The sequence below is a fragment of the Malus domestica genome, chromosome 15 (genome assembly GCF_042453785.1).
Source record: "Malus domestica chromosome 15, GDT2T_hap1".
NCBI classification, from domain to species: domain Eukaryota; kingdom Viridiplantae; phylum Streptophyta; class Magnoliopsida; order Rosales; family Rosaceae; genus Malus; species Malus domestica.
In genome coordinates this window covers 21,166,089-21,193,653 of record NC_091675.1, presented here as the reverse complement: position 1 = coordinate 21,193,653, position 27,565 = coordinate 21,166,089, and the positions used below count along the sequence as shown (strand labels likewise).

Below are 27,565 nucleotides of genomic sequence, written 5' to 3'. Positions count from 1 at the left end.
TTGGTCAATGGTCAATGTTAATGGACAAATTTCTCAAGCATTGTATTTGGGTGTCCTTTGCACTCACGGTGGTGGCGAATTCGTACCGGACGTTGCTGCGGGATTGAAAATTATATGAATATACATAAATATTTTATTTCTTTGCAACTAATACAACAATATATAAAACACACTACATTCAATTTGGAATGTGAAAACAAATAATTATATTCATGCAAAATTCTAATTCCTTTCTACCACATGAAAAATCCAATTACTCTGACTCGAAACAAAATAACTCAGAAAGCATTATACTTAATCATATTTCATCCAAAAAATGTCCACAGAATAAAATTTTCACCGACTCAAAAAGAACTTGGAAATATTATACGAAAAGATGGTAATGCATCTTAAATTTCTAATGGTATTCAACGTCTTCTAGTTTCTAGTTTCTTGATAGACAAAAAATTAAATGCCATTAAATGTGTTCTAGTATCTTGCTAGGTAATAATATATGCATGCATTCATAATATATGTTACCGTTTAGGAATTTCTATCTTTAATTGAAGAGGAAATAATATATGCATGCATTCATGTCAGCATATATATCCTTTCTATAAAACCATGAGCTCCAAATAATGTCAAATGGATTATAAGCACTGTAAGCAAGTGTTAGAATAAGGGACTAAAAGCATTGTGCATAAATATGTAAAAACTATAAACCTAAAACATGTACAAAGTATTTACATAAAATATATACTAGTTGTTCACTAACTCCAATATACATATAAAGAGTTGTTGATCCTATTTTACCGATGTACTTCAAAAATGTAGTGCTTTTGACTACTCAACAGTGGTTGGCAGCTCGATCCTTCCAACCCATCTCATCAGGAAGAAATACGCGACCAATGCTGCATCATTTTGTTTGTGTAATCATAATCTTGAGTTGATAAGAGCGAAATCCTTTCACCAGCCTAACGTAAAAATAAATCCAAGTAAATTCCCCAAATTCTAATTATTGAAAAAATGAGATCCATTAGGAGTTAAATAATAGCGACATGCTGTGCAAAGATAAGATGCTATACAACATACGTCATTTGATCCAAAAGCAAAAGTGGCAATTCTGGATGAGGCGCCACAAACAGGTCAGGCTTAAACATTATCTCATTTTGTATATATGCCAAAATCATTTTGTGTTCATGAACCATTATCTGATTCTTATTCAATGCACAAATAATAAATATACAAATCTGTTAACCTTGAGTTGACTCTCGACATGTGCTCGGAAGAGGGCTCTTCCAACATCCTGAAATCATGTCAAGAGTTAAAAAGGAGCAAGAAAAAACTAATGTAAGAGCTCTGTAAGTCAATTCAGAGCACATAAAAATTTAAATTCTTTAATAAAAAACCCAAAGAGAAAAGCTGAAATTATATACCTCAAGCACAAACAGCTTGGAAGCCCACACACAATAGCCCCAAAAAATGAAGACCACCGTTTCTTGAAAATAAAAAGGGAACCAAATCATAAAACAATAAATTTTAATTCATTTACAAATCCCAAACTACAAAAGCCCCAGATTTAAACAAAAGAAACCACCCATTTCACATCTCGAAGAACTCACCAATGAACCCTAGAAATTCCTTCAAATCAAATCCAAAAACTGATCATGAGTACCTGAATAAAAATTAAAATACAATCAATTAACTGTTAACCATTTTTTTCCCCAATAAAAAAAAATAAAAAAAAAAACCTTCAAAACACCCAAACGATCCCAAATTCTCAAATCCGTTCAAAGAAACTTACCATGAAATCACAGCAACTTCACAAATCCTCTTCATATCTGCACCAAAAATAACGAAAAAAAAGTGCAATCAGCCCAAGAAACAAAAGATTAGTAGAAACAAACCAAGAAAATCAAGTATGGGAGAAAAATTAACCATCATCATTTCTCCTTTTTTTAATTTTCACACAAAAAATTGAACCAGAAACGAAAGAGCACCCAAATATAACAATTCCTTTATTGCAAAGAGCGGATAACTCATACAACTCTCAGACTAAGGCAGGAAATTAGTATTAAAACTAACGATTGAATTACAAAGTGAAGAGAGGAGGTAAGTTCTCCTGAGTTGTACGAATGAAGTAGCCATTATCCAGTACCAAAAATTCTCATGTCCACCTTTATTGACATCAACAACAACAAACAACAACAAAGCCTTTTCCCACTAAGTGGGGTCGGCTATATGAATCCTAGAACGTCATTGCGCTCGATTTTGTGTCATGTCCTCCGTTAGATCCAAGTACTCTACGTCTTTTCTTAGAGTCTCTTCCAAAGTTTTCCTAGGTCTTCCTCTACCCCTTCGGCCCTGAACCTCTGTCCCGTAGTCACATCTTCGAACCGGAGCGTCAGACGGCCTTCTTTGCACATGTCCAAATCACCGGAGCCGATTTTCTCTCATCTTTCCTACAATTTCGGCTACTCCTACTTTACCTCGGATATCCTCATTCCCAATCTTATCCTTTCTCATGTGCCCACACATCCCACGAAGCATCCTCATCTCCGCTACACCCATTTTGTGTACGTGTTGATGCTTCACCACCCAACATTCTGTGCCATACAACATCGCTGGCCTTATTGCCGTCCTATAAAATTTTCCCTTGAGCTTCAGTGGCCTACGACGGTCACACAACACGCCGGATGCACTCTTTCCATCCAGCTCGTATTCTATGGTTGAGATCTCCATCTAATTCTCCGTTCTCTTGCAAGATAGATCCTAGGTAGCGAAAACGGTCGCTTTTTGTGATCTTCGCTAGATTGCTCCGGTCATTAGTGTGGATAAGTATATAAATGGATACAGATAGGAAAGCAAACACAAGATGTACGTGGTTCACCCAGATTGGCTACGTCCACGGAATAGAAGAGTTCTCATTAATTGTGAAGGGTTTACACAAGTACATAGGTTCAAGCTCTCCTTTAGTGAGTACAAGTGAATGATTTAGTACAAATGACATTAGGAAATATTGTGGGAGAATGATCTCGTAATCACGAAACTTCTAAGTATCGGAGTGTGGTGTCGTCTTGACTTGCCTTATCTGTCTCATAGGTAGATGTGGCATCTTCTCTGGAAGTACTCTTCCTCCATCCAGGGGTGGTATCTTTAACTGGTGGAGATGCACAAGGTAATGTATCAATTTCACTTGAAGCTTACTTGTAGTTTCAGGCTTGGTCAAGCGCGATACAAACCATGTAGTAGGAGTCCCCCAAGTCGCCGAGCTAGGGGGTCTGCTGAAAGAGGTGACAGACAAGGTAAGCAATCAGAGCTCCGACTGATTGTTCACCTTCTCCCCATCTTGCAGCAGCATGAAGGATAAAGAGAAGAAAAATGAGAAGAGATGATATGAGATACTTTTGCTTTTGAAGAAGTAACGTTCCACAGGCTTATTCTTGAACTGAGCTGGAGGGTTTTTTGGTTTCCTCCAGAGTATAAGGCCGACTGAAGAATTTGAGGGTCAAAACAAGTCCATCAAATCTAGAGTACGTTCCACCCTGCTGATATGGGATACTTTTGCTTTTGACAGAGTAATGGATGTATCGGCACGTGTGCTGTTACGCTTGTCTCCACATGCTTCCTTGTATCCTTCGCACTTGCCCTATCTGTTCCTCAAGCAGATGCGGAATCTTCCCTGGAAACATAAGATGTTGAAGATGAGTACTCGAGAGCAATGCCAGGTAAGTAATCAGGTAAGGGGTTCCAGGCAGTCAGTTCCTGGCTGGAAGCTTGATTCCAAGTGCTGACTGATTGCTCTCTTTCTCCTTGTCTTGCAGGTAAAAACAAGGCCAAAAGAAAAGACAGGGAAAAAGCATGATATGGGATACTCTTGCTTTTAACCCTGATGATATGAGATATTCTTGCTCTAGTATAGCTTGTTTGCAGAGGTATTATCGGGGGGAAAGAAAGCTGAATATTTCGAAAGGCTTCGTTGGGAGTGCCCTCTCAGATATGATGAAGGGTTGAGCATTTTTGCAAGTCTGCCTGTCCGTTGGGGATGGAGGTCGACATATATAGGAGTCTCCCTAACAACAAGTAGTAATGCTATTCCTTTACCCTGCTTGGTCATAGCACAGTAGTGGGAGCTGCCAGTTTCACATGTTTTAACTCTGTCAGAGCACTTTGAAAAAGTGGTCTGTGGTATATGGCTCTCGAGATTCGGAGAACGATGCCTCTTCGATTTTTGAGAAAGCAATCATGCTGGGGGTCTGACTCTCGAGATTCGGAGAGCAGTGTCTCTTCGATTTTTGAGGAAGTAATCATGTTGGGAGTCTGGCTCTCGAGATTCGGAGGGCGGTGCCTCTTCGATGTTGGAGCAAGCAATCTTGTTGGGAGTGTTGTCTCGAATGTGAGTAAAGGTTGGGCATGTTTGCTAGTCTACCTTGCCACGAAGCACAAAGGTTGACACACAGGGACTTTCCAATTATCCAGCAATGGTACTGTTCCTTTACCCTCTCTTCGATTTTGAGAAAGTAGTCATGTTGGGAGTCTGGCTCTTTAGATTCAGAGGACGGTGCCTTTTCGATTTTGGAGCAAGCAATCTTGTTGGGAGTGTTTTCTCGAATGTGAGTAAAGGTTGGGCATGTTTGCTAGTCTACCTTGCCACGAAGCACAGAGGTTGACACACAGGGACTTTCCAATTATCCAGCAGTGGTACTGTTCCTTTACCCTTGTGGGTAATAATATGGTAACTAGACCTTCAAAATTTATGTGTCTAAACTTTGTTAGTGCTGTTTCTTTGCTATTCTTTTACCTTTCTTGGTCAGAGCGATGTAGTGGGAGCTGCAAGCTTCACGTGCTCAACTTTGGCAGAGAACTTTGGCAAAGTTATCTGTGGTACCCATGAGTTATTGTTGCGTGTGGGAAGTGAGTGATTGAACAGTAAGATTCATGTGCTTTCTACTTCACCAGAAGTCTTCGACAGAATGCCCATAATTTCTGCAAAGCTGAGTGTGTGTGTGACAGGTGCTGACAAGGCTAGAAAAGTAGGTGCCTCTTTGATTTCTGAGATCGGCCCTCGTGGTCTATGAGCAGCCCAGCTTTTGAGAAAGCGAGCGCCTCTTCGATTGATTCGGAGAACGATGCCTCATCGATTTTTGAGAAAGCAATCATGCTGGGGGTCTGGCTCTCGAGATTCGGGGAGCAGTGTCTCTTCGATTTTTGAGAAAGTAATCATGTTGGGAGTCTGGCTCTCGAGATTCGGAGAGCGGTGCCTCTTTGATTTTGGAGCAAGCAATCTTGTTGGGAGTGTTTTCTCGAATGTGAGTAAAGGTTGGGCATGTTTGCTAGTCTACCTTGCCACGAAGCACAGAGGTTGACACACAGGGACTTTCCAATTATCCAGCAATGGTACTGTTCCTTTACCCTCTCTTCGATTTTTAAGAAAATAGTCATGTTGGGAGTCTGGCTCTTTAGATTCGGAGGACGGTGCATCTTCGATTTTGGAGCAAGCAATCTTATTGGGAGTGTTTTCTCGAATGTGAGTAAAGGTTGGGCATGTTTGCTAGTCTACCTTGCCACGAAGCACAGAGGTTGACACACAGGGACTTTCCAATTATCCAGCAGTGGTACTGTTCCTTTACCCTTGTGGGTAATAATATGGTAGCTAGACCTTCAAAATTTATGGGTCTAAACTTTGTTAGTGCTGTTTCTTTGCTATTCTTTTACCCTTCTTGGTCAGAGCGATGTAGTGGGAGCTGCAAGCTTCACGTGCTCAACTTTGGCAGAGAACTTTGGCAAAGTTATCTGTGGTACCCATGAGCTATTGTTGCGTGTGGGAAATGGGTGATTGAACAGTAAGATTCATGTGTTTTCTACTTCCCCAGAAGTCTTTGACAGAATGCCCATAATTTCCGCAAAGCTGAGTGTGCGTGTGACAGGTGCTGACAAGGTTGGAAAAGTAGGTGCCTCTTCGATTTCTGAGATCGGCCCTCGTGGTCTCTGGGGAGCCCAGCTTTTGAGAAAGCGAGCGCCTCTTCGATTTCTGAGATCGGCCTTCGTGGTCTTTGAGCAACCCAACTTTTGAGAAAGCAAACACCTCTTCGATTTCTGAGATCAACCCTCGTGATCTCTAAGTAGCCCAACTTTTGAGAAAGCAAACGCCTCTTCGATTTCTGAGTAGGCGCCTCTTCGATTTCTGAAGCTCCGTCGAGTGCAGATTTTTATAGGGGCTGGCATTAAGTTCCAAAGCACACTTGAATCTCCACCAGTAGAAGCTCCATTCTTGCACTTCTAAGATCTTGATTTGTCCGACCTCTTCTCTCTTCAACACCTTTGAAAATGTCTGGCCCCTCCGACCGTCGTTTTGACTTGAACCTTGTTGAAGAGGCAGCCCCACCTTCTCCAGACAACATATGGCGCCCATCCTTCGTCTCCCCTACTGGTCCTCTTACCGTTGGGGATTCCGTGATGAAGAATGATATGACCGCTGCGGTGGTGGCCAGGAACCTTCTCACTCCCAAAGATAACAGACTACTTTCCAAACGGTCTGATGAGTTAGCTGTTAAGGATTCGCTGGCTCTCAGTGTTCAGTGTGCAGGTTCTGTGTCTAATATGGCCCAACGCCTATTTGCTCGAACCCGCCAAGTTGAATCATTGGCGGCTGAAGTGATGAGTCTCAAACAGGAGATTAGAGGGCTCAAGCATGAGAATAAACAGTTGCACCGGCTCGCACATGACTATGCTACAAACATGAAGAGGAAGCTTGACCAGATGAAGGAAACTGATGGTCAGGTTTTACTTGATCATCAGAGATTTGTGGGTTTGTTCCAAGGGCATTTATTGCCTTCGTCTTCTGGGGCTGTACCGCGTAATGAAGCTCCAAATGATCAACCTCTGATGCCTCCTCCTTCTAGGGTTCTGTCCAGTACTGAGGCTCCAAATGATCCCCCTCCGGTGCCTTCTCTTTCTGAGGCTCTACCGACTGCTGAGACTTCTCCTAAGCAACCTTTGTGAAGGCTCCCTCTTGTGTGTTTATTTTGACTCATGTATATGTACATATTTGTAGCTTATCGGGAATATCAATAAATAAGCTTTCCTTCATTTCAACGTATTGTGTTAAATACACCAAAGCCTTCTTCGCTAAGTTCTTTGAATTTTCTTTTGTTGAAGCTTGTATGTTGAAGCTTGTATGTTGAAGCTTTCTGAGTGGAGCATGTAGGTTGGGGTAGTGTTCCCTTAATTTCTCGAGTGAGGAAAACTTCTCGGTTGGAGACTTGGAAAATCCAAGTCATTGAGTGGGATCGGCTATATGAATCTTAGAACGCCATTGTGCTCGATCCTGTGTCATGTCCTTCGTTAGATCCAAGTACTCTAAGTCTTTTCTTAGAGTCTCTTCCAAAGTTTTCCTAGGTCTTCCTCTACCCCTTCGGCCCTGAACCTCTGTCCCATAGTCGCATCTTCTAATCGGAGCGTCAGTAGGCCTTCTTTGCACATGTCCAAACCACCGTAACCGATTTTCTCTCATCTTTCCTTCAATTTCGGCTACTCCTACTTTACCCCGGATATCCTCATTCCTAATCTTATCCTTTCTCGTGTGCCCACACATCCAACGAAGCATCCTCATCTCCGCTACACCCATTTTGTGTACGTGTTGATGTTTCACCGCCCAACATTCTGTGCCATACAGCATCGCCGGCCTTATTGCCGTCCTATAAAATTTTCCCTTGAGCTTCAGTGGCATACGGCGGTCACACAACACGCCGGATGCACTCTTCCACTTCATCCATCCAGCTTGTATTCTATGGTTGAGATCTCCATCTAATTCTCCGTTCTTTTGCAAGATAGATCCTAGGTAACGAAAACGGTCGCTCTTTGGTATTTCTTGATCTCCGATCCTCACCCCTAACTCGTTTTGGCCTCCATTTGCACTGAACTTGCACTCCATATATTCTGTCTTTGATCGGCTTAGGCGAAGACCTTTAGATTCCAACACTTCTCTCCAAAGGTTAAGCTTTGCATTTACCGCTTCCTGAGTTTCATCTATCAACACTATATCGTCTGCGAAAAGCATACACCAAGGAATATCATCTTGAATATGTCCTGTTAACTCATCCATTACCAACGCAAAAAGGTAAGGACTTAAGGATGAGCCTTGATGTAATCCTACAGTTATGGGAAAGCTTTCGGTTTGTCCTTCATGAGTTCTTACGGCAGTCTTTGCTCCTTCATACATATCCTTTATAGCTTGGATATATGCTACTCGTACTCCTTTCTTCTCTAAAATCCTCCAAAGAATGTCTCTTGGGACCCTATCATACGCTTTTTCCAAATCTATAAAGACCATGTGTAAATCCTTTTTCCCATCTCTATATCTTTCCATCAATCTTCGTAAGAGATAGATTGCCTCCATGGTTGAGCGCCCTGGCATGAACCCGAATTGGTTGTCCGAAACCCGTGTCTCTTGCCTCAATCTATGCTCAATGACTCTCTCCCAGAGCTTCATTGTATGACTCATTAGCTTAATACCCCTATAGTTCATGCAATTTTGTACGTCACCCTTATTCTTGTAGATAGGCACCAAAGTGCTCGTTCGCCACTCATTTGGCATCTTCTTCGTTTTCAAAATCCTATTGAAAAGGTCAGTGAGCCATGTTATACCTGTCTCTCCCAAAAGTTTCCACACTTCGATTGGTATATCGTCTGGGCCTATTGCTTTTTTATGTTTCATCTTCTTCAAAGCTACAACCACTTCTTCCTTCCGGATTCGACGATAAAAAGAGTAGTTTCTACACTCTTCTGAGTTACTCAACTCCCCTAAAGAATCACTCATTTCATGTCCTTCATTGAAAAGATTATGAAAATAACCTCTCCATCTGTCTTTAACCGCGTTCTCTGTAGCAAGAACCTTTCCATCCTCATCCTTGATGCACCTCACTTGGTTTAGGTCCCTTGTCTTCTTTTCCCTTGCTCTAGATAGTTTATAGATATCCAACTCTCCTTCTTTGGTATCTAGTCGTTTATACATATCGTCGTAAGCCGCTAACTTAGCTTCTCTGACAGCTTTCTTCGCCTCTTGCTTCGCTTTTCTATACCTTTCACCATTTTCATCGGTCCTCTCCTTGTATAAGGCTTTACAACATTCCTTCTTAGCCTTCACCTTTGTTTGTACCTCCTCATTCCACCACCAAGATTCCTTTTGGTGTGGGGCAAAGCCCTTGGACTCTCCTAATACCTCTTTTGCTACTTTTCGGATACAACTAGCCATGAAATCCCACATTTGGCTAGCTTCCCCCTCTCTATCCCACACACATTGGGTGATTACCTTCTCTTTGAAAATGACTTGTTTTTCTTCTTTTAGATTCCACCATCATAGAAAGTAATTGATTGGCAACAGTTCATAGAGCAATGGCGTAACTAAATTAATAAAGACCTAAAATTTTGGAAATACCCGCCATAGAATCCCCCAATATCAATCCTTCTCTCTCCACATTTCAAAGTCAACAACTTTTCTCTCCTTCCCATCGCGGTATATACTATATAACAACAATTTCTTGTTTCATTGCAGAAAATTTTGAATTTTTCTCCATGAACACACAACTACAAAGCTCAAACCAATACAAATATTCTCATTTTATTTGTGGTACCGCTTCGAAACCAATGTCTAAACACAATTCAATCAAATGCCCCCCATCCCCAATAAAAAGAAGCATAATTCAATGAACAAAACTCAAAGCTTAACAGATTGGAGCTCGAATTTCAAAATTTACCTAAAATTGCGACAAAGCTCGGGGACGCTCATCTTGTGCTGCAAATTGGACCTGGGCTGCTTGAGCCGGATGCAGAAGACGGCGGCGGAGTTGACTGCGTCTTCCTCCATGGGATCATCGGGCTCGTCCACGGGCTCTTCCTCTTCGTCTTCTCCTCCTCCTCCTCCTCCAATGCTCTCAGTACTCCCCGTTTCGGGCTTGTCGCTCTCAAGGGAATGAGCCACAGGCTCGTCGTCAGAGCAAAACTGACCTGCAAATGCCGGATTAGATCGGTTCCAACCAAAACCCAATCGAATCCAATATAGGTACAAATCTCTGAAATCCAAAACCAAAACACATCAGATATCAACAAAAAAAACACACAAAAAAAAAAAAAAAGCAAAATCAAAACCCTCGTCGTCAGAAACATGCAAAACTTACTTGTAAATACCGCTCGAATGAGCGGAAAAATATTTCGAACCCAACCAACGAAGAAAGATGAAGACAGAAAACAGAACGGCAGACGATGGAACCCGAGGTATGCGAGCGAGGAAAGAGGAAAGGCAGAGGAAAGGCAGAGAAATGTCTGGAACGATTCTGTTCTCCGTTTGACAGCAAAACAAAAGTGGCAAAGTTGAAATAATAACAAAAAAAGCGGGGCAAAAATGGGAGCACACTGTTAATGAACAGTAACTTGTGTTGAGTTTTAGTATATGTATAACTAGAAATAATGCCCGCTCATTGTCGTGGGATTACAAAACGTGTGAGCATTAGGGGTGGGTGCGGTGCGGTTTCGAGTGAAACCACAACCGAAACCGAAACATTTTGCGGTGTGGTGCGGTTTTGAAGCCAAAACCGAAATGAAACCAAACCGTTCGATTCGGTGCGGTGTGGTTTCAAACGGTTTCGGTTTGATTTTTGAGAAAAAAAATGTACAATTTAAAATATACACATTTATGCATAAGACGGTCTTTTTTTCTTCATATATTAATTAATGAATATGCAGTAAAATTGCAGCAAAACTGCAGCAAAAAAGAGTCAAAACTGCAAAAAAAAAATCAGCAAAACTGCATAAAAAACAGCACCAAAATAGTACAAAAAACTGCACCAAAACTGCACAAAACTGCACCAAAAAAATGCAGCAAAACTGCATAAAAAAACAGCAGCAAAACTGCACCAAAAACTGCACAAAACTGCACAAAATTGCGTCAAAAAATAATCCAGCAAAACTGCATAAAAAAACAGCACCAAAAACTGCACCAAAACAGCACTAAAAAACTGCACAAAACAGAACCAAAAATCTGCACCAAAAGTGCAGCTAACTTGTACCAAACTTGTACCAAAACTGCAACAAATGACAACTACTAAAATTGAGACAATATCCAATGCATCAAAGGGTTTAAACTTTAAATCCTTATGCATCACATCTACTAAAATTGAACTTGATCACCAATCACAATACTTTACAACCCAATTGAAAGGTTAAGTTTGCCATAATACAAACCTATAAGTTATAACCTAGTTGAAAAGTTTAAAATATAAGTTATATAACATTTCTTTATTATATGGTGCGGTTTCAGTTTCGATGCTGTTTTGAAAACCCAAAACCGAAACCAAACCGTTTTGTGTGCTGTGGTTCGGTTTTGAAACCGAAACCGTTTCAAAACCGTAAAACCAAACCGTTTGGTGCGGTTTGATTCAATTTGTGTTTTGGTTTTGGTTTTCGGTTCCAAGTGCCCACCCCTAGTGAGCATAATATATACAGATATTTAAAGAATGATGAAGTTTGAATCAAAGGTGTATAAGGGGCTGTGAAAATGATGGCATTCAAACAAAACTCTGTATGAAAGTAAAGGAATAGAAAAAGAGAAATATGACACATACCATTTGTTTGGTGTTAACCAATGTGATTCAAGAATGTCCATTAAACAGTAAATGACAATAGAAACTGAGGATCGGAAAGAATCAGACAAAATCTCATATTTAAAATCAAAGATCAAAGCTGCCTAAATACCAAACTATTCATTAAAAAGACTTAAAACTTAAAAATTAGATGAGTACATCACTGAGTTTTGTAAGATCATCTATGTTGAGAAAACGTTTAGAACTAAATTTATTAAAGTAACTGATATATTGTGATAGAGCATGAGAGAAACAACATAAATATCTTAGCAGAATGAGTGGATATCAAGGAGAAGTAGATTTATTCAATTTCGATACAAAGAAAATGAATTAATGCAAGAACAACATTTATGCACATTGAGAATGAAATTAACTAATTAACTTACTAACCCCTACTGTAAATTTCACACCTATGCTAAAAAAGGATTTTGTAACCAATATCCCAAAAATGGGGCAAAAGGAAAGAAAAAAAAACCTTTGTATGGTATACTGCAGTGTTATCTGTGTAACCAAACTCGACCCAGCAACCTCCTTGTAAACTTGGAAATCTGTTTACAGATTTTATGGCTGCAGAAGAAATTATATCCTGCATCATTAATATCATTAAGACTTAAGTATTTTTCCCAAGTGAATACACATGAAAAGTATCAAAGAGAGAAAGAAGAAAAAATTATCAAAATAAGAACTACACCCGTGTCCCATAATTTGGGCAGATAGATATTTTGCTACCGAGGCAAAATTCTCAATAACCCAAGCATCAGCCTATCAGATTAAGAAATATTCATAAGGGAAAAAGTAAGCTTAAACAGGATTTCATATGTATGAACTCACTTATGACGATTAATTATTCATCCTATTACCAAATAGTTATTGGAAATGGTTTAAGTTGTAAAACCTGACTCTTATCAAATAGCTGGGATTAAATCTCAAGAAAATTCATTCCAAGAAGTCATTTCTACGCAAGAGTTGTTTCCATGCTTTTCACCTGGGTTTTCATTTCGAGTTCAATTTTTTAAGTAAAAATTTATACCACCCGCATCTACAATGGTAAAAACTGAGAAGGTAGGTACACATCTTAATCAAAGTGAAAAATGATGTCTAAGGATTATATGTACCATATTTCAGCTAATGATACAACAGCCTCTGAAATCTGTGTTGCAAATTTGGCTATTCAAAAGCCTCTGAATTTATAGCCTAAATCAGCATCACACTATTAAATCATGTTATTAAATCGGAATAGGAACATTGAAAAACATATGAACTGATGCCCAAGTTTGATTAATCCAACATTAATAGCTACCTAATTCAACATTAAGAGTTGATAAGACAGTACATAAATCCCAAATCACAAACGCCCCAAATTTGAACAAAACAAAGATGCCAGATATGGAACCCAAAGAACTCATCAGGAAGCCCTGGCTTTCCTGGGTAAGAAATTCTTCAAATCAAAGCAAAAACCTAAAGATGGTTACCTGAATTCAATAAAAATTAAAATATAATTACTTTTAAGCATGCTTTTTTTTTTCAGGAATCAGAAAAACTTGAAAATATCCCAAACAGTTTCTTACACCTCATGTATTCAATAGAGCTTGAATTTCTAAAGGGACAACTTGAAATCATATATGTAAGAGTTGTGTTCCCTCCGGCAGATAAAACTGAGAAAGGCAAATCTTTCCAAAATCCTAATAACTTTACATATTATCAATTTCCCAACAAAATACATTGGTTCCAACACTAACAACATAAAAACTTTTAAAATTGCAATCTAAACTAATGTTTTCTCTCTTCCTCTCCCTGTCTGTATTCCCTCTGTCACATAAAAGGTAGAAACACAAAGATTTCTAAAATTCCAACGACTCCTCTCAGTTCTTCCCAAAATATACAAATCCATTTTAATCCAACAATTATCAGTGCATCTCCAAATTGGAAAAAAGCAGGACAGAAAACGTACCCGAAAAAAGGACTTTCCGAGCAACTGAAGACAGCCCACCTAATGGGGGCAAAAATGACATTTAACTGTACAAAGCAATTCAGCAGCACCTAAACCCCAAACAAATCAAGGGCATTTCTGCCCTTTTACTATTGCTGAACAGTGCTAAAACTCAACTGAGTTTTAGTATACATAATTTGTTGGGTTCGTTTGTGGTGACGAGGGGATCAAATAAAATTAAGCATCTTGTATAAAGTCTAATTTGTTGCTTGATGAGTAGATACTTTTACATTGGTGTCTTCATGCATCTCTCAACAAACCAATCTGAAATTACCAAAATGTTTTCCTTTGATCTAAAAATTCTACTCACGGTAGCATCCTCCTTGTTCACAGCCTATACCTCCGTTAAAGGATCCATGGTGTTGGTCCGTCCCATGGCCAAAAAGCTCATCCCCGCCGTCCGCTCATACGTCTACTCAAAACTCAAATCCCTTTTCACTCCACTCTCATTTAACCTCACTTTCATCATTGACGAGCTCTACGGAGTGGCACGCAACCAGGTCTATGATGCCGCTAAGGTCTACCTCCAAACCATTGGCACCAGTCCCAGCACTCAACGCCTTCGAGTCGGAAAAACGCATCGCCAATAGACCATCTGATTTTCCATCGACAAAGACGAAGAACTCACCAACACTTTCAATAATGTTAAGCTCAGGTGGCGCTTTAATGCCATGGAAACCAAGAAGGGAAGGAATGAGTACTCCAGGGTGAAGGAATATTTTGTGAAAACATGTTCATTTAAGCAACATCTATAAGCATGCAATTAACAATTAAAGGCGGAATCATGCTTGCATGCACTTAAAAACAAAACATTAACCATGAAATTCAAAGCCTAGTAGATTGGTGAACCAAGACTCAACTCAAATCAAAGTGAGTTGAGAAATATATACCTTTGTAGATTCCTCTTTGCATAAGCAAAGGCTAATCACCCAAAGAGAGGGCCTTCATTCCTTGCATCTAAAATCTATGGATTTGGATGGATGAAAAGGTTTCTCCAAGTTCCCAAAATTGAGAACGTCTAAGTCTCCACACCAATGAGAGATTGGAGAAGAAAATGAGTGACCTTGGAGTAGTAGTATGGCTAGATACACCCTCCAAGGGGCCGGCCTCTTTAGAGAGAAATGGAGAGACATGTTCTCTCCAATTTTCTCCAAAACAAACCCTAAATGAATTTTGGCTATAAAGTCATATTTATACCTTTATTCATTTGAGTGGCAAACTTGTAATTAAAGCAAGTTCACTACCCTTCCTCTAAATGGCCGGCCATGGGGTTTTGTTTGGGCTTTTGGGCCTTTGTGAATTAAGTTGTCATACAACTTAAGTCAATGGACTTGACGTTCGAAGCCCATTGGGCCTTGAGGCCCAAAACTAACCCGTGGTCTTTTAACGAACTTTATTCGTTTGACTAATTAACATATTAATTAATCCTTGCCATAAATAAATAATTAAACCATTTAATCATTCTTACTCATCTCCATTGTTTCTTCAATCTCCACCTTACACGGTGTACGATCCATTAGGTTCCTTTTAGCGAGGCAGTGGGCGATTAGAACTCTTTCAAATCGATTGTGAATTGAAACTTACTTTCAATTCTCCCTTTAGTGATTACACACGTTTAGGGCTTCCACAAACCATGAGTGACACCTAGCAGCATATCATGGTTACCCAAGCTAATCAGAAGAGGTGAAGAACCTATTCAGTTTGGGATTACAAATGCAATACGGTCTTTCTCTAATACAATACTCTTGACCACATTGTTTGGTTTGATAGTTTATTTATTCATGTCTACTATCCAATGTGATTCGTGTGCTTATATGATTACCTTGAATGTGATTTAGAACGACTTTTCTAAATCTCATTCATACTCTGGCCAGAGATTCTAAATCATATCATAGAGTATTCTCCCCCAACGGTTTGAAGGTTAGAGATCCCTTGTTGCGCATTCACTTGTCTCCATGGCTAAGTGGTTTAACCCCAACGATGCCGTGGACACCCCGATGGGGTGACTTTGACATAATCAAAGATCAAGAACTTAACCACAAGACAGCTGTGATGCCTCAGGTCAAAGGACTACTTTGCATTATCCCAACCATGAGTTCTCATGTGACATGAATATGAGAACTCTTCGTTGATCGTGTTCAGTGAACTCATTCTCTATTGAGCACCTACGTACTTGTCTTGATGTCACACACACCAATGACTCGAGACTAGTCACTCTCCTTGAGAGAAGATACAGCACGTACTGATCTTAACGGACTGTCAATGCCCAATTGGCAATCCTATGATTAGGAACGTTTAGGATGTGTCTATGAAAGAATGGTCTCATGAATCTAACTTCTTTAGATCGCATTCTCCCAATCACATATTCCTTGGACTTTATCGTTTAAGCATATAACATTTATATGAGACGGCTCAAACAATAATCTTTGCCCTTTATAGTTAAACTAGATTAGTTTAACATGTGAAATGTCCGTAAAGTATCATCATATGATTGGTTTTAGGGCACATTTCCAACACAGGGAAAGTTCGAAGAACCAATTCTTTGAGCTGACATTTCACCAAAAACACAAAGACATAGTGATGGACGCCTTCTGACCTTACATGCTTGCTCGGGCAAATGCCATTAAAGAAGAGGAGAAGGTTGTGAAGCTTTATTCTCGTCATTTATGTTCGTATGATGACGGCAACAACAGTACTTGGGGATTGATAAACCTAGAGCATCCTGCTACTTTTGAGACGATGGCGATGGACCCTGAGCTCAAGAAAATGATTGCAGAGGATTTGGACAGGTTTGTGAGGAGTAGGGAGTTTTATAAGAAGGTGGGGAAGGCTTGGAAAAAGGCTACTTGTTGTATGGTCCTCCCGGCACTGGAAATCAAGCTTGATCGCAGCCATGGCTAATTATCTTAAGTTTGATGTCTATGATTTGGGGCTTACTAATCTTTCCAGTGACTATAAATTGAAGAGGGTGTTGTTGTCTACTACAAATCGTTCGATTTTGGTGATTGAGGATATCGATTGTTGCAGTGTTGATATATAAAATCGGCAATCAGAGAAACAAAATCAAACTTTTAACACCAAGGTTTTGCTTCAATTCATTCAGTTTTTTGTTACAAATGATATTCTTAGTTACTCATTTTTTCTTTTGACTGGCATTGACATATCACGTGGTGTTATAATGATCGTAGTTGGTGTCACTCTCGGGCTTTTGAACTTCATAGACGGTTTGTGGTCAAGCTTTGGCGACGAGAGAATTATTGTATTCACCACCAACAAGAAGGATCGACTTGACCCTGCATTGCTGCGTCCTGGTTGAATAGATGTGCACATACACATGTTCTATTGCACGACAAGTGGGTTCAGGGTTTTAGCCTCTAACTACCTTGCTTTGTCCGAGTAAACCCTTTTGCCATTAACTTACGCCTTGTACCTGTCAATTGTCCCATCCGCCTTATGTTTAATAGTGAACATCCACTTGCATCTTACTAATTTCTTTCCTTTGGGAAATGTAACTACACTCCTTGTATTATTCTTTTGTAATACTTTCATTTCAACTTGCATTGCTTCTGTCCTTTTTGGATCTTTCAAGGCTCCTTCCACTCTAGTGGATATTTTGAAGATTTTCATCTGTTGAACAGATGCACAGTATTACGATGAAAGTCGATGAGTGACATAGTTGGCAACAGAGTAGATGATTTTCTGCATTCAGCCAACTTGGGTCATCATCAATGTCCACTAGATTTTTCCTGAGGCCTGAATCATTATTCACTTCATTAGGCCCACTTGGGCTCTCGGCAATATCATATTTTTTTTGCTCTTTTGGGTTGGCAAATTCTGGGCACTTACGTGGCCCACTAGTGGTGGTGCCATTTGGACTATGACTGTCATGGTCAAGCAACCCATTTTGGGAATGTACACTGTCTTCTACACTTAATTCTTCAATTATACCGAACTCGCCATAATCGTCAATTAAGGTTTGCTCCCCTTGAGGAGTATGGTTGGGAGGAAAAAATAACTCGTCTTCAGAAAAGGTAACATCCATGGTCACATACGTATGTCAAGTGGATGGATGATAACAACAATAGCCCTTTTGTTGAGGACTAAATCCAAGGAACACGCACCGCACTGCACATTGATCAAGTTTGCTTTGTTGATTTTTGTGAAGGTGAATGTATGCCACGCAACCAAAAACCCGTGGTTCTAGGTGAAGGGTGGACGGGAGCGAATCATGATCGGCAAGCATGGCCAAAGGTGTTCTAAAAGAGAGAACACGCTATAGCATCCGGTTCATGAGATAAATAGCATAGGTTACTGCATCTGCCCAATATGTCTTGGGTGCATAACCACCAATAAGAAGGGCACAAGTAATCTTAAGGATGTGCCAGTTTTTTTCGTTCGGCAACGCCATTTTGCTGTGGAGTCTGAGGGCATGTAATTTCATGGAGAATACCCGTTTCTGTGAAAAAATTGAGAAAGATCCTGATTCATATACTCACTACCGTTGTCTGACCAAAGCACTTTAATAGGGAGTGAATATTGAGTATTGACCATGTGATAAAACTTTTTGTAGATTCCACCCACATTGCTTTTATTTTTCATGAGGTACAACCAAGTCATTCTAGTGCAATCATCAACAAAGGTTACAAACCAATACACACCATGCTAAGTAGTAACTAGAGATGGCCCCCACACATCCGAATGAATTAACTCAAAAGGAATCGTTCTTTTATTCATACTCAGAGAATAAGAAGCTCGATGGCTTTTAGCTAATGTGCAAACATTACACTTTAACGAAGAATCTGAAATATTCCTAAATAATAACGGAAGTAATTTTTGCAAATAACCAAAGGAGGCATGACCTAGCGATGATGCCATAACTAGACAGTCTTCAACTTTTCATTGTCGTGACCTTGAAGTTGATGAACACAGCCCTGTCCAACATCATCAACATGGTCCAACCTTCTTCTCTTAGTATCACGCCCAATGATCACTTGAGTCCGGATATTATGAAGTAAATAGAAAGACGAAAACATTACCACAACATAGTTTAATTGCTTGGTGACTTGTCCCACACACTGTTCTAAAAATCCTCGACTATCGCCCCCTAAGCGCTAGGCGGGTGGCTACCACCCCGATTAATGCCTAAGCGTTTGGAAATTAAGAAAATGCGCCTAGGCACTAACTTAGGATGCTACTCGCTTAAACAGAAAATAGATAACTTCAATTTTGCATATTATTTTTTTTCAATAAATTGTAAGAGACTTGTTGAATACATAAATGAACACACATTATATGCTTGGTCCCCATGTTTTCATTATGTTCTAATACTTCATAATATATATGTGAATTGATTTTGTAGTTTATGATGAAATTATATATTTTTTAAATATAAACAAACACTTATTTACACGAAATATAATATATTTATTTAAATCAGCCTAGTCTGCCTAGGCCTCCGCCTAGCCGCCCAACAACCGCCTAGCGTCTTTCAGAATTTTGGTCCCACAGATAATAGATGGCTATAAAATATAGGGACGAGTAAACTGTTGTGTAAAGAGAGAGTATGAGTGAGTGCGATTGAACCTGCCCTTGTGGCCGGGGCAACACCTCTATTTGTAGTGAGAATACTATCCCGTGGGGGTGTTGTGGAATTTAAAAGAGTATGGTCAAAAGTCATGTGATCAATAGCACGGAGTCAATAATCCAACCTGTATCAGGATTACCTGGATCGTCGATTTGTTATTACGAGGAAATTAAATTTAATAGGGATAGCTGTTGGGCCAAGTTGTTTGGGTCCAATTCTACAATCTGCTTGAAGTCTGCAGATGGGCCCAAGGTGTTTCCTTCATTGACGTCAGCGTTGTTGCTAGTGCATCCACTTGATTGCTGCCCTACCTGACTTTGGGCTTTAGGCTCAGCCAGCCCAACACGCTGAATAGAAGTACTTGGTCCGTTGGAAATCAAGGTCGTAAGCCCAGGGCTTAAGTCTGCCACCTTGGCTTTCACGGCTCTTCTATTCGGTTTTCCCTGACCTCATTGTTTTATACGCTCTAGGAACCATTCCAAGTAGCCGTGAATTTCAAAGCACGTCTCTTTTGTATGGTGAGTTCCATTGCAGTGTATACATTGAAGTTTGTCTTTTTCTGCGTCCTCTAATTCGCGTAGAGAACGTGATGGCTCGAATGAAGGTTTGTTGATCATGGCCATAGATAGGCCATTATCACTTTCCTTTCCTCAAGCATGGTGGTTTTTCTTTGTGCTTCACGCCGAATGGTGTTAAAGCACTCTTCTGTTCCAAGGACAGGCTTTATTCGTAAAAGAGTGTTGGGAACTGCATCCAATGAGTCATCTAGTCCTGCAAGAAAATCATACACCCTATCTTTTTGAAGATCCTCTTTTCTGCTTCTCAAATCAGCAGCATATATCATTCTATTTGGGCGTCGCTTGTCCAACTCTTTGATGCGAAAATTTACTTAACACACAAATTAAACCCTCTTGTATCAATTGTAGTAAAGAATGTAAGTAGGGATCGTTCTGGACTGGGGATTAGGAGGGCTTGCTAATAACCTCTAAACTGACTTAAAAACATAAAAACAAAGTTAAAAACACTAAACTAGACTCAAAGAACTCAAAACAAACTCAAAAGACTCAAAACAAGCTAAAAACGCCCAAATCTGCCTAAAAACACAAATTGGGCAGATTTGGACTCTAAACACACTTTTGGACGAATTTTGGTTTTAACTTGGTTCGAAACACTTAAAAACACAAACTAAATCAGTTTCTAACTAATATGACTCAACAAGGTAAATGGGGGGGGGTTTGGTTTTGACGAAATTGAAAACAAAACAAGTAAATTAAAGAACTAATGAAATCTGCACGAATTTGGGTAAAACTATGGATGATAGGTTAGCTAGGAGGTTCTTTTCCACACATGACATACTTGCAAACAAAACGATGTCCAGTTGCTTTTCAATCAACCATGAATTCTCAACGCCCCAGATTAACTGTGAATTGCACTAATTAACCCTCAGATTTTCCTAATTTCATTGAATTGGATGATTGCATACAACAACCCAAAGCATTCCCCACAAGTTCCCTACATGAATTGCATAATAGAGATACAAGCAAGAATCATTAAGTTCTATGAAAATCATAAGCATTGACGAAACACTTGTAACTATGAATTGCATGAAACTTATGCCAAGAATTTACTTAACACGGTTGTGACGAGCAACCTTCATTACCTGTGAATATAAGTTCATAACGATTAGGTGAAACTCCCTTATATCCTAGCATCAAATTTATGCATGAAAATTAAGCGTGCACTCTCAACCAACACACACATATCAGTTTTAATTCAAATGGATAAGTAAATTGAATTCACAACTTATGAATCACAACTGAAAATAATCAAATCATATTGCAAGCATGAACATGGTTTCGAATTCCCCCTAGCTAAGGGGGGTTTAGTTCCTCATACTCACAAAGCAAAGATAAACAAATTTAGACATTGAAAACCAAAGAATGAAAACACTTAAAAACGCTCCAACAATCCAACTTGAATGGCAAGCACGTCCAAGGGTCATCATTTTTCTCTTTGTTACGGCACAAGGTCTGGTTTGATGGATGTGTATGGATATATGGAAGAGAATGGCTGAATGTGTTTAGGTTGGATGAAGGTCACGGCAAGGAAAGGGAAATGAATGTGCATGGAATTGTGTTTTTGTTGTGGGAATGTGTAGAATGGTTAAGAAGAAAAGACTCTGCCTTGCGGCAGAATGTGTCTTCCTCCCTTCTCCCTAAACTATCCGTATGAATGTGTATTTGGATGGATTTTTTTTCTGATTTCTTTTGTTATGGTGAAGGGTGGATGTATTTATAGGCTAGGGAGAGGACCACCATCTAATTAAGGTGGTAGTGGTTGAGTGTTTTGATAATGAGTGGATGTAATGGGTGTAATGGATGGATGTTTGGTAATGAGTGGATGTAATGGGTGTAGTGGATGAGTGTTGTCGTAATGAGTGGATGTAATGGGTGTAGTGGATGTATGTTTGGTAATGAGTGGATGTAATGGGTGTAGTGGATGAGTGTTGTGTGAGTGGATGTAATGGGTGTAGTGGATGGATGTTTGGTAATGAGTGGATGTAATGGGTGTAGTGGGTGGATGTTTGGTAATGAGTGGAAATGAGTGGATGAATGTTGTGGTAATGAGTGGATGTAATGGGTGTAGTGGATGGATGTTTGGTAATGAGTGGATGTAATGGGTGTAGTGGGTGGATGTTTGGTAATGAGTGGATGTAATGGGTGTAGTGGATGGATGTTTGGTAATGAGTGGATGTAATGGGTGTAGTGGGTGGATGTTTGGTAATGAGTGGATGTAATGGATGTAGTGGATGGATGTTTGTAGTTGTAGGTCAACACACTTGCACACACACATGCTGATTTCTAGCCTTCTAATCTTCAAAAACGTCCATCCTCATGTCTCCATGCTTGCACTATCCAATCTTGGCCCAAAAATGCTCCAAAATGCTCCAAATAGCACTTTGTTGCCAACTTTGTTATTTGAACCTACAAACACACGAAAATAGCTTAAAGTACTAAAATAACTAGAATTAAACTAAGTAAATGCCAAGAAACAAGCTAACTAAGTTGCATAAATATGCTTCTATCACTCTTGTCACACGCCTTTTAGTTATGCGAATTATAGATATATTGGGCATCCATTCTGTTTTATCCTTGTTGCTTTGCACCTCAACTCATAATATTGAGATTCGTCAGCCCCATCATAAAACATCTGAGTAATGTTTTCCCAAATATTATGAGTAGTCGGTAAGTTGATAAATAGCCCTATAAGATGCGGCTCCATGGTTTTCAGTAACCAACCCTGCACGATAGCATCATCTGTATGCCATTTAGAAAAACCAGGATCGGTTTCTTCCACAGCTGAAATCTGCCCATTGAGATATCTCATCTTGTGTCAAACCTGCAGCATGAACCTCCATTATCTTTGACCAAATTTTGTAGTTTGAATTCCTTAACTTGAATCTAAACGGCAAAGCACCCAGATTGGACACTGGAGCTGAACCTATAATGGGAAACCCAACTTCTTGTTCAGCCATTTAGAACGGCATGAAAATTGTACTTTTATGGTTTTGTTCTATGGTATGGAAGTCTGGCCAAAGGCTGCGATACCTTTCATTTTTGTAGAAACAGTGTCCAGTCTTTTCTATCTTTTTTATCTGAAACTCGGCACAATGAATTTATTTCACTCTCTTGTTTTGAGACCTACCTTGTTTTCTTTGATCAAAATTGTTGTGGTTTAGTTTTGTTGTGGACGACTTGGGTTTAAAGGAAGAGATAGGCTGAAACCTCTATGATACCAAGATGAAATTGTAGTTTAGAATTCTAATAATTCTTGTTATTCTTCTCCTGTTGGGAGGTAATATATATACAACTCCAAAACTTGTGATACAAGGAATTTTAAAGGAAATACAACCAAAGTAGGAAACACACCTATATTCCTAACCCTCCTAGGATGTTGATTCTCGCCAACATCATGATGACAACCGACGTCGCTTATGTGGGGAGATTGAAGGGTTGATAGAGAGCACAAATGTGACTCATGATGAGGTTGTTGAGAGCTCATGAAGAGCGATGATGCTAAAGTTGCTCTTCAAGGACTTGCCAATTTTCTCATAGGAAAGAAAGTGAGACTGGGAGTAATGGAATAATGGATGAAGGGATTAAAGGTATGTGTGGAACTGGTTTTAGAATGGTTAAAAGTTTTTTTTTTTGGATAATCTGACACGTCCCGACCCCGATATTCCCTGAATACTCAGATAGGCGCGTGCTGGCCGACACCCAAGGGTGACGAAAGCCATTTATTGAATACAAGAGTAATGATTAGGAGGAAATATACATGAATAATCATTAGAATCTAAAGGTAATAAACAAAGTTTAAGGAAATGTCTAGAGTGCACAGAATGCGTTCTAAATCAAGATCACAAAAGGGAAGATCATTACAAGATATCACACATGAGAAAGGTTTCCAGTGCCAGTAAGTGGAGCACACGCTTCGTCGTGGCGGCGCTGGCGACTTTTCCGGCGATCCATCTTGGCTCATGACGACGCGTGGGGGTACCCGAGGTCCACATTATGTTTTTCAACGTCCTAAATCTGTTTATGACGTCCGTTTTGTGAAATTCAATCATTATAGTAGAGTTTTATTAATTGTACCCTTTATATGCTTAGGTGCATTTATTAGTGGCGATTCTGTCCTTTCTATTTCACACGACACTTCGACGACGTGGTATCTATGAGTGGACCCTTTCTAAAATGCATGTTTTACTATTAGAAAAGCATACATGAAAAGCATGATTTAATGGTTACGTTTTATGAAACGTTTATGAGTAAATTAGATTTACATTTTATGAAATATCATGCTTTACTAAAAATACTTTGGAATACCATACTTTATCGATTTTTACGTTCTTTCTTGTATATATGATGGATGACTATATACTATGAAGATGTTTTAAGATATAATGTTTGAGCTACTGAGCTCTGTTGAGATATATGTACTTATGTTAGAAAGATTATATTCAATGATTTTTGTGCTTATCTAGTGGTAACTACATATATGCCTTTGGGTGGGTGCTGTAGGAGCTTCGGGTGATTGATACTATATGCCTTTTGGTGGGTGTTGTAGGAGCCTACGGGCGAATGAAGAGTTCTATATGCCTTCGGGCGATAATGATACCACTATTTAGCACATTATATATGATATATGTTTTACGAAGGTTTTATGGCATGCTAGGGTTTTCGGAAAAACCTATTACATATTATACTATTGAGTTTTCATAAAACTTTGGGGGTTAGTACGTTGTTGAATAACTGTTTCGGTATTATATATATATATATATATCAACTTGGTCCACTCATATTTGTTTTGCTCCCTCTCAGGACATATGCACGAGGCATACGATCCGAGCTACGAGGCATTCCTTTACCAGTGATATCGTGTCATCCTCTCTGCTTTTGATATCACTTGTAATAGCAATTTCTGTTACACCTTCCATTTGTATTCTGAATTAAATGTATGCTTTGAACATGTCATGCATTACCACTATCATTTTATTGACGGCTGAATATTATTAGTATGTAGTTCGAGCAAAATTTATATGCATGTTTCATATGATGTCGGCATATGCATTCATTAAATGGCTTGTGTCACCCTCGGGTGTCAGCCAACATGTGGTCATTCTGCTGTCCTCCGGACATCGGGATCGGGGCGTGTCACCTGTCCTGAATTCTTACGGAATGGAAGGGCAATTTTGAATTTTCACTATGGTTGAGTTAGATATTTTGAAATGTTGTTTTTTGGGTCTTAAATTGTGTACCTTATGGGGCCCACTCTTTTTAGTATGTCCCCTGACCCATTTTCCATCTCTTCTCTCTTCTATCGCTGTAAGGTTCTCTCTCTCACTTCTCTCCCTCAACTCTCTTTACAAATGCAGAGGATAACACTGTACCCACCATCGTGTTTCAAGAGTTTCAACCATTAACCGCCATATCCTTACTCCCCTTAAACTTCCCTCTCAACCCTGCAACATCACCACGGCTGCAGAGCCGCTATTTCTGACGAGTTCCTCGACTCCCCGACACAAAGGTAAAGTTTTAACCCTTTTGGTCGTCCTTCCCTCGTCTCTGGTTAAAGACTAACTATTTTGTACATGTTTTGGTCGTCAAAACTATGAAGAAACACCTCAGGGAGAATTCCCCAGATTTCGGCAAGAATGCCGTGACTTCCAAGCCGTTTTTCGGCTAACTTCGGCCATAACTAAGGAAACTAATGGTATGATTCAAATCCTTATTCTTTAGGCTTCAATTTGGTATATTGTATGACTTGTTTTGGTTAAGTTTTGGGGTTGAACAAAGCTGGGAAAGCTCCAGCTTTCTTCTTTGTCAAAACAGGCCAACCCGGCCTGAAATGGGTTGACCAAACTCGTAAATCCAAACTCATTCTGAACCCTAGCCTAAAACCCTACTACTTAACCCAGGCCCAACTAACCCAGCCTAGTCCTAGTAACCCTGTCCAACCCAAAACTCTGACCCAAACCCAGAAACCAGGCCTAACTTTTTAGCCAAGCCCAAACCTAGTTTCGACCCGACTCAGATTCAAACCAGATTTGACCCAACCCGGAAGGAATATTTTGTTAGGGAATAAATTCTATCAGGGAATATTCTGTGTTGACTTTTGTTGACATTTACGAAATTTATCCGGGACTCTTCTTAGGGTAATTTGATGCTCTGATTCCAAATCGGATGTCTGTTTTCCCAAATTCAATCATTTTAGTATAGTTTTATTAATTGGTCCATTTATGTGCTTAGGTGCAATTGTTTGTGGTGTTTTCGTCTTCCCTAGTTTGCACGGCTCTTCGACGACGAAGTATCTGTGAGTGGACCCCTTCCAAAATGCATGATTTTACTATTAAAAATGTATACATGAAAATCATGATTTAATGGTTACGTTTTATGAAACGTTTATGAGTAAATTGGATTTACGCTTATTGATATTTCATGCTTTACTAGTGTTGACCCTAAAAACTACCAAGCCTACGTGGCACGCAGGCCGAGTAATCTATGAGCTAACTATGTTCTTTGGTTGTGTGCGGGGCATGCCAACTCGACGGCCAAGCTCGGTCGAGGAGTAAAATATGTTGATGTCACGTTGGGTGCGCTGCTGACTTCTTAATCTTACGACTGTGGCCAAAAAAGGAACTTGTCTCGGCCTTCGGGTTCTAGAGCCTGAAGACAAGGTTGCTAACTTAGCGAAGTTCAATATCAAATTTGACTTCCAATGTGCCGAATGTAGTAACTTGTAACACTTCACTTCGTTGAGAAGGCTGATGAGATGACCTCGACCAACAAGGATTCGGAAATCCTTCTCGACCGAGACTTGGATAGGTAACCAGTCGGCCTCGACCCAGTGATGTTTATGCCAATTGAAAATGCTGCGAGATCGGCTGATTCTACGGTGACAGTGCTGTTTATCCCAACTGAAGATATCACCGGTTGCCTCCACAGTGCTGTTTATGCCAATTGAAGATGTTTCGGCGAAAAAGAAAATAAAAAAATCTCAAAGTTGTTGAGAAAGTTTGCGCATGGCAGTTTTGTGTGTTGAATTGGAGGTGCTTGTTTCGATGTCTTCCCTCCCTATTTATAGCAGCCAACCTGTATTAAATCCCATTCGCTCCCGGATTTGAACTTCTTCTCATGATCCAACTTTATCTCGACCAATCATATTCCTACTAGGACTTTGCACATAACTCATTATCAAACCGTATTCAATCTCAGCATCCTGATCCCGTCGATACTCTCTCTCATAACAGGATTCGTCCACATTCCAATTTCTGATAAGATATGGCCCACTTCAACCGCGCGGCCCATGGGCTGAATATCTTCTAATGACACATGTTTACAACTTCTAAGCCAATGATGAATCTAAACTCGGCCTATCCTACACTGGGCCGAAAAAGATCTAACTCGGCCCAAAATAATATTTTTCAGGCCCAAACATTGCCCCTTCGCTTCTGAGGTCGTCGACCTATACTCCTTAGTTAGAGCCTCGACCTTGAAGAAGTGAAACCGACTCTCGGGAACTACCACCACGTGCACTTATGAGACGTGATCCCACAATCTCGATTTCCAAATCGTCATGCTGCGTGTCAACCCCCTTGTTACCCTAATAGCCTTTAATCATGATCCTCAAAACCATGCGACCGACGAAACGTCTTTCTTGCATTAAAACCACCGTAACACGCCATCGTACATCCTCAATCCACGAAAACCTTGATCATCTCGCCTTGATTTTCTGATCATGTACAATGATTAGTATATCTTCCGCTTGATTTTGAAAACCAACCGTTTAGCCTTCCGTTCCCAAATGCTTATAAATACC

The 27,565-nt window shown here is 39.8% G+C and overlaps 1 protein-coding gene and 1 pseudogene across 1 annotated transcript; one reads left to right on the top strand and one right to left on the bottom strand.

Moving 5' to 3' along the window:
* Positions 1-609: 609 nt before the first annotated feature.
* LOC103426856 (uncharacterized) lies at positions 610-13,627 on the bottom strand. Its single transcript, XM_070812775.1, has 9 exons — positions 13,567-13,627; positions 11,003-11,058; positions 10,810-10,906; positions 10,155-10,389; positions 9,735-10,049; positions 1,784-1,820; positions 1,602-1,654; positions 1,416-1,477; positions 610-1,285 (listed from the first exon to the last, which is right to left on the bottom strand). Exons 1-6 carry the CDS (start codon positions 13,625-13,627, stop codon positions 1,802-1,804), a joined length of 783 nt encoding a protein of 260 aa, XP_070668876.1. The 3' UTR covers positions 610-1,285; positions 1,416-1,477; positions 1,602-1,654; positions 1,784-1,801.
* Positions 13,628-13,883: 256 nt separating this feature from the next.
* On the top strand, positions 13,884-23,336 carry LOC103451262 (AAA-ATPase At2g18193-like; annotated as a pseudogene).
* Positions 23,337-27,565: the final 4,229 nt, after the last annotated feature.

Coding starts and splice junctions, on each gene's coding strand:
- LOC103426856 (XM_070812775.1), bottom strand. CDS start 13,627: ATGTCATTTTTGCCCCCATTAGGTGGGCTGTCTTCAGTTGCTCGGAAA. Junction 10,390..10,809: donor CAGTTTTGGTGCAGTTTTTT/GTACTATTTTGG, acceptor GTTCATTAACAG/TGTGCTCCCATTTTTGCCCC. Junction 10,050..10,154: donor CATTCGAGCGGTATTTACAA/GTAAGTTTTGCA, acceptor TTTGGATTTCAG/AGATTTGTACCTATATTGGA.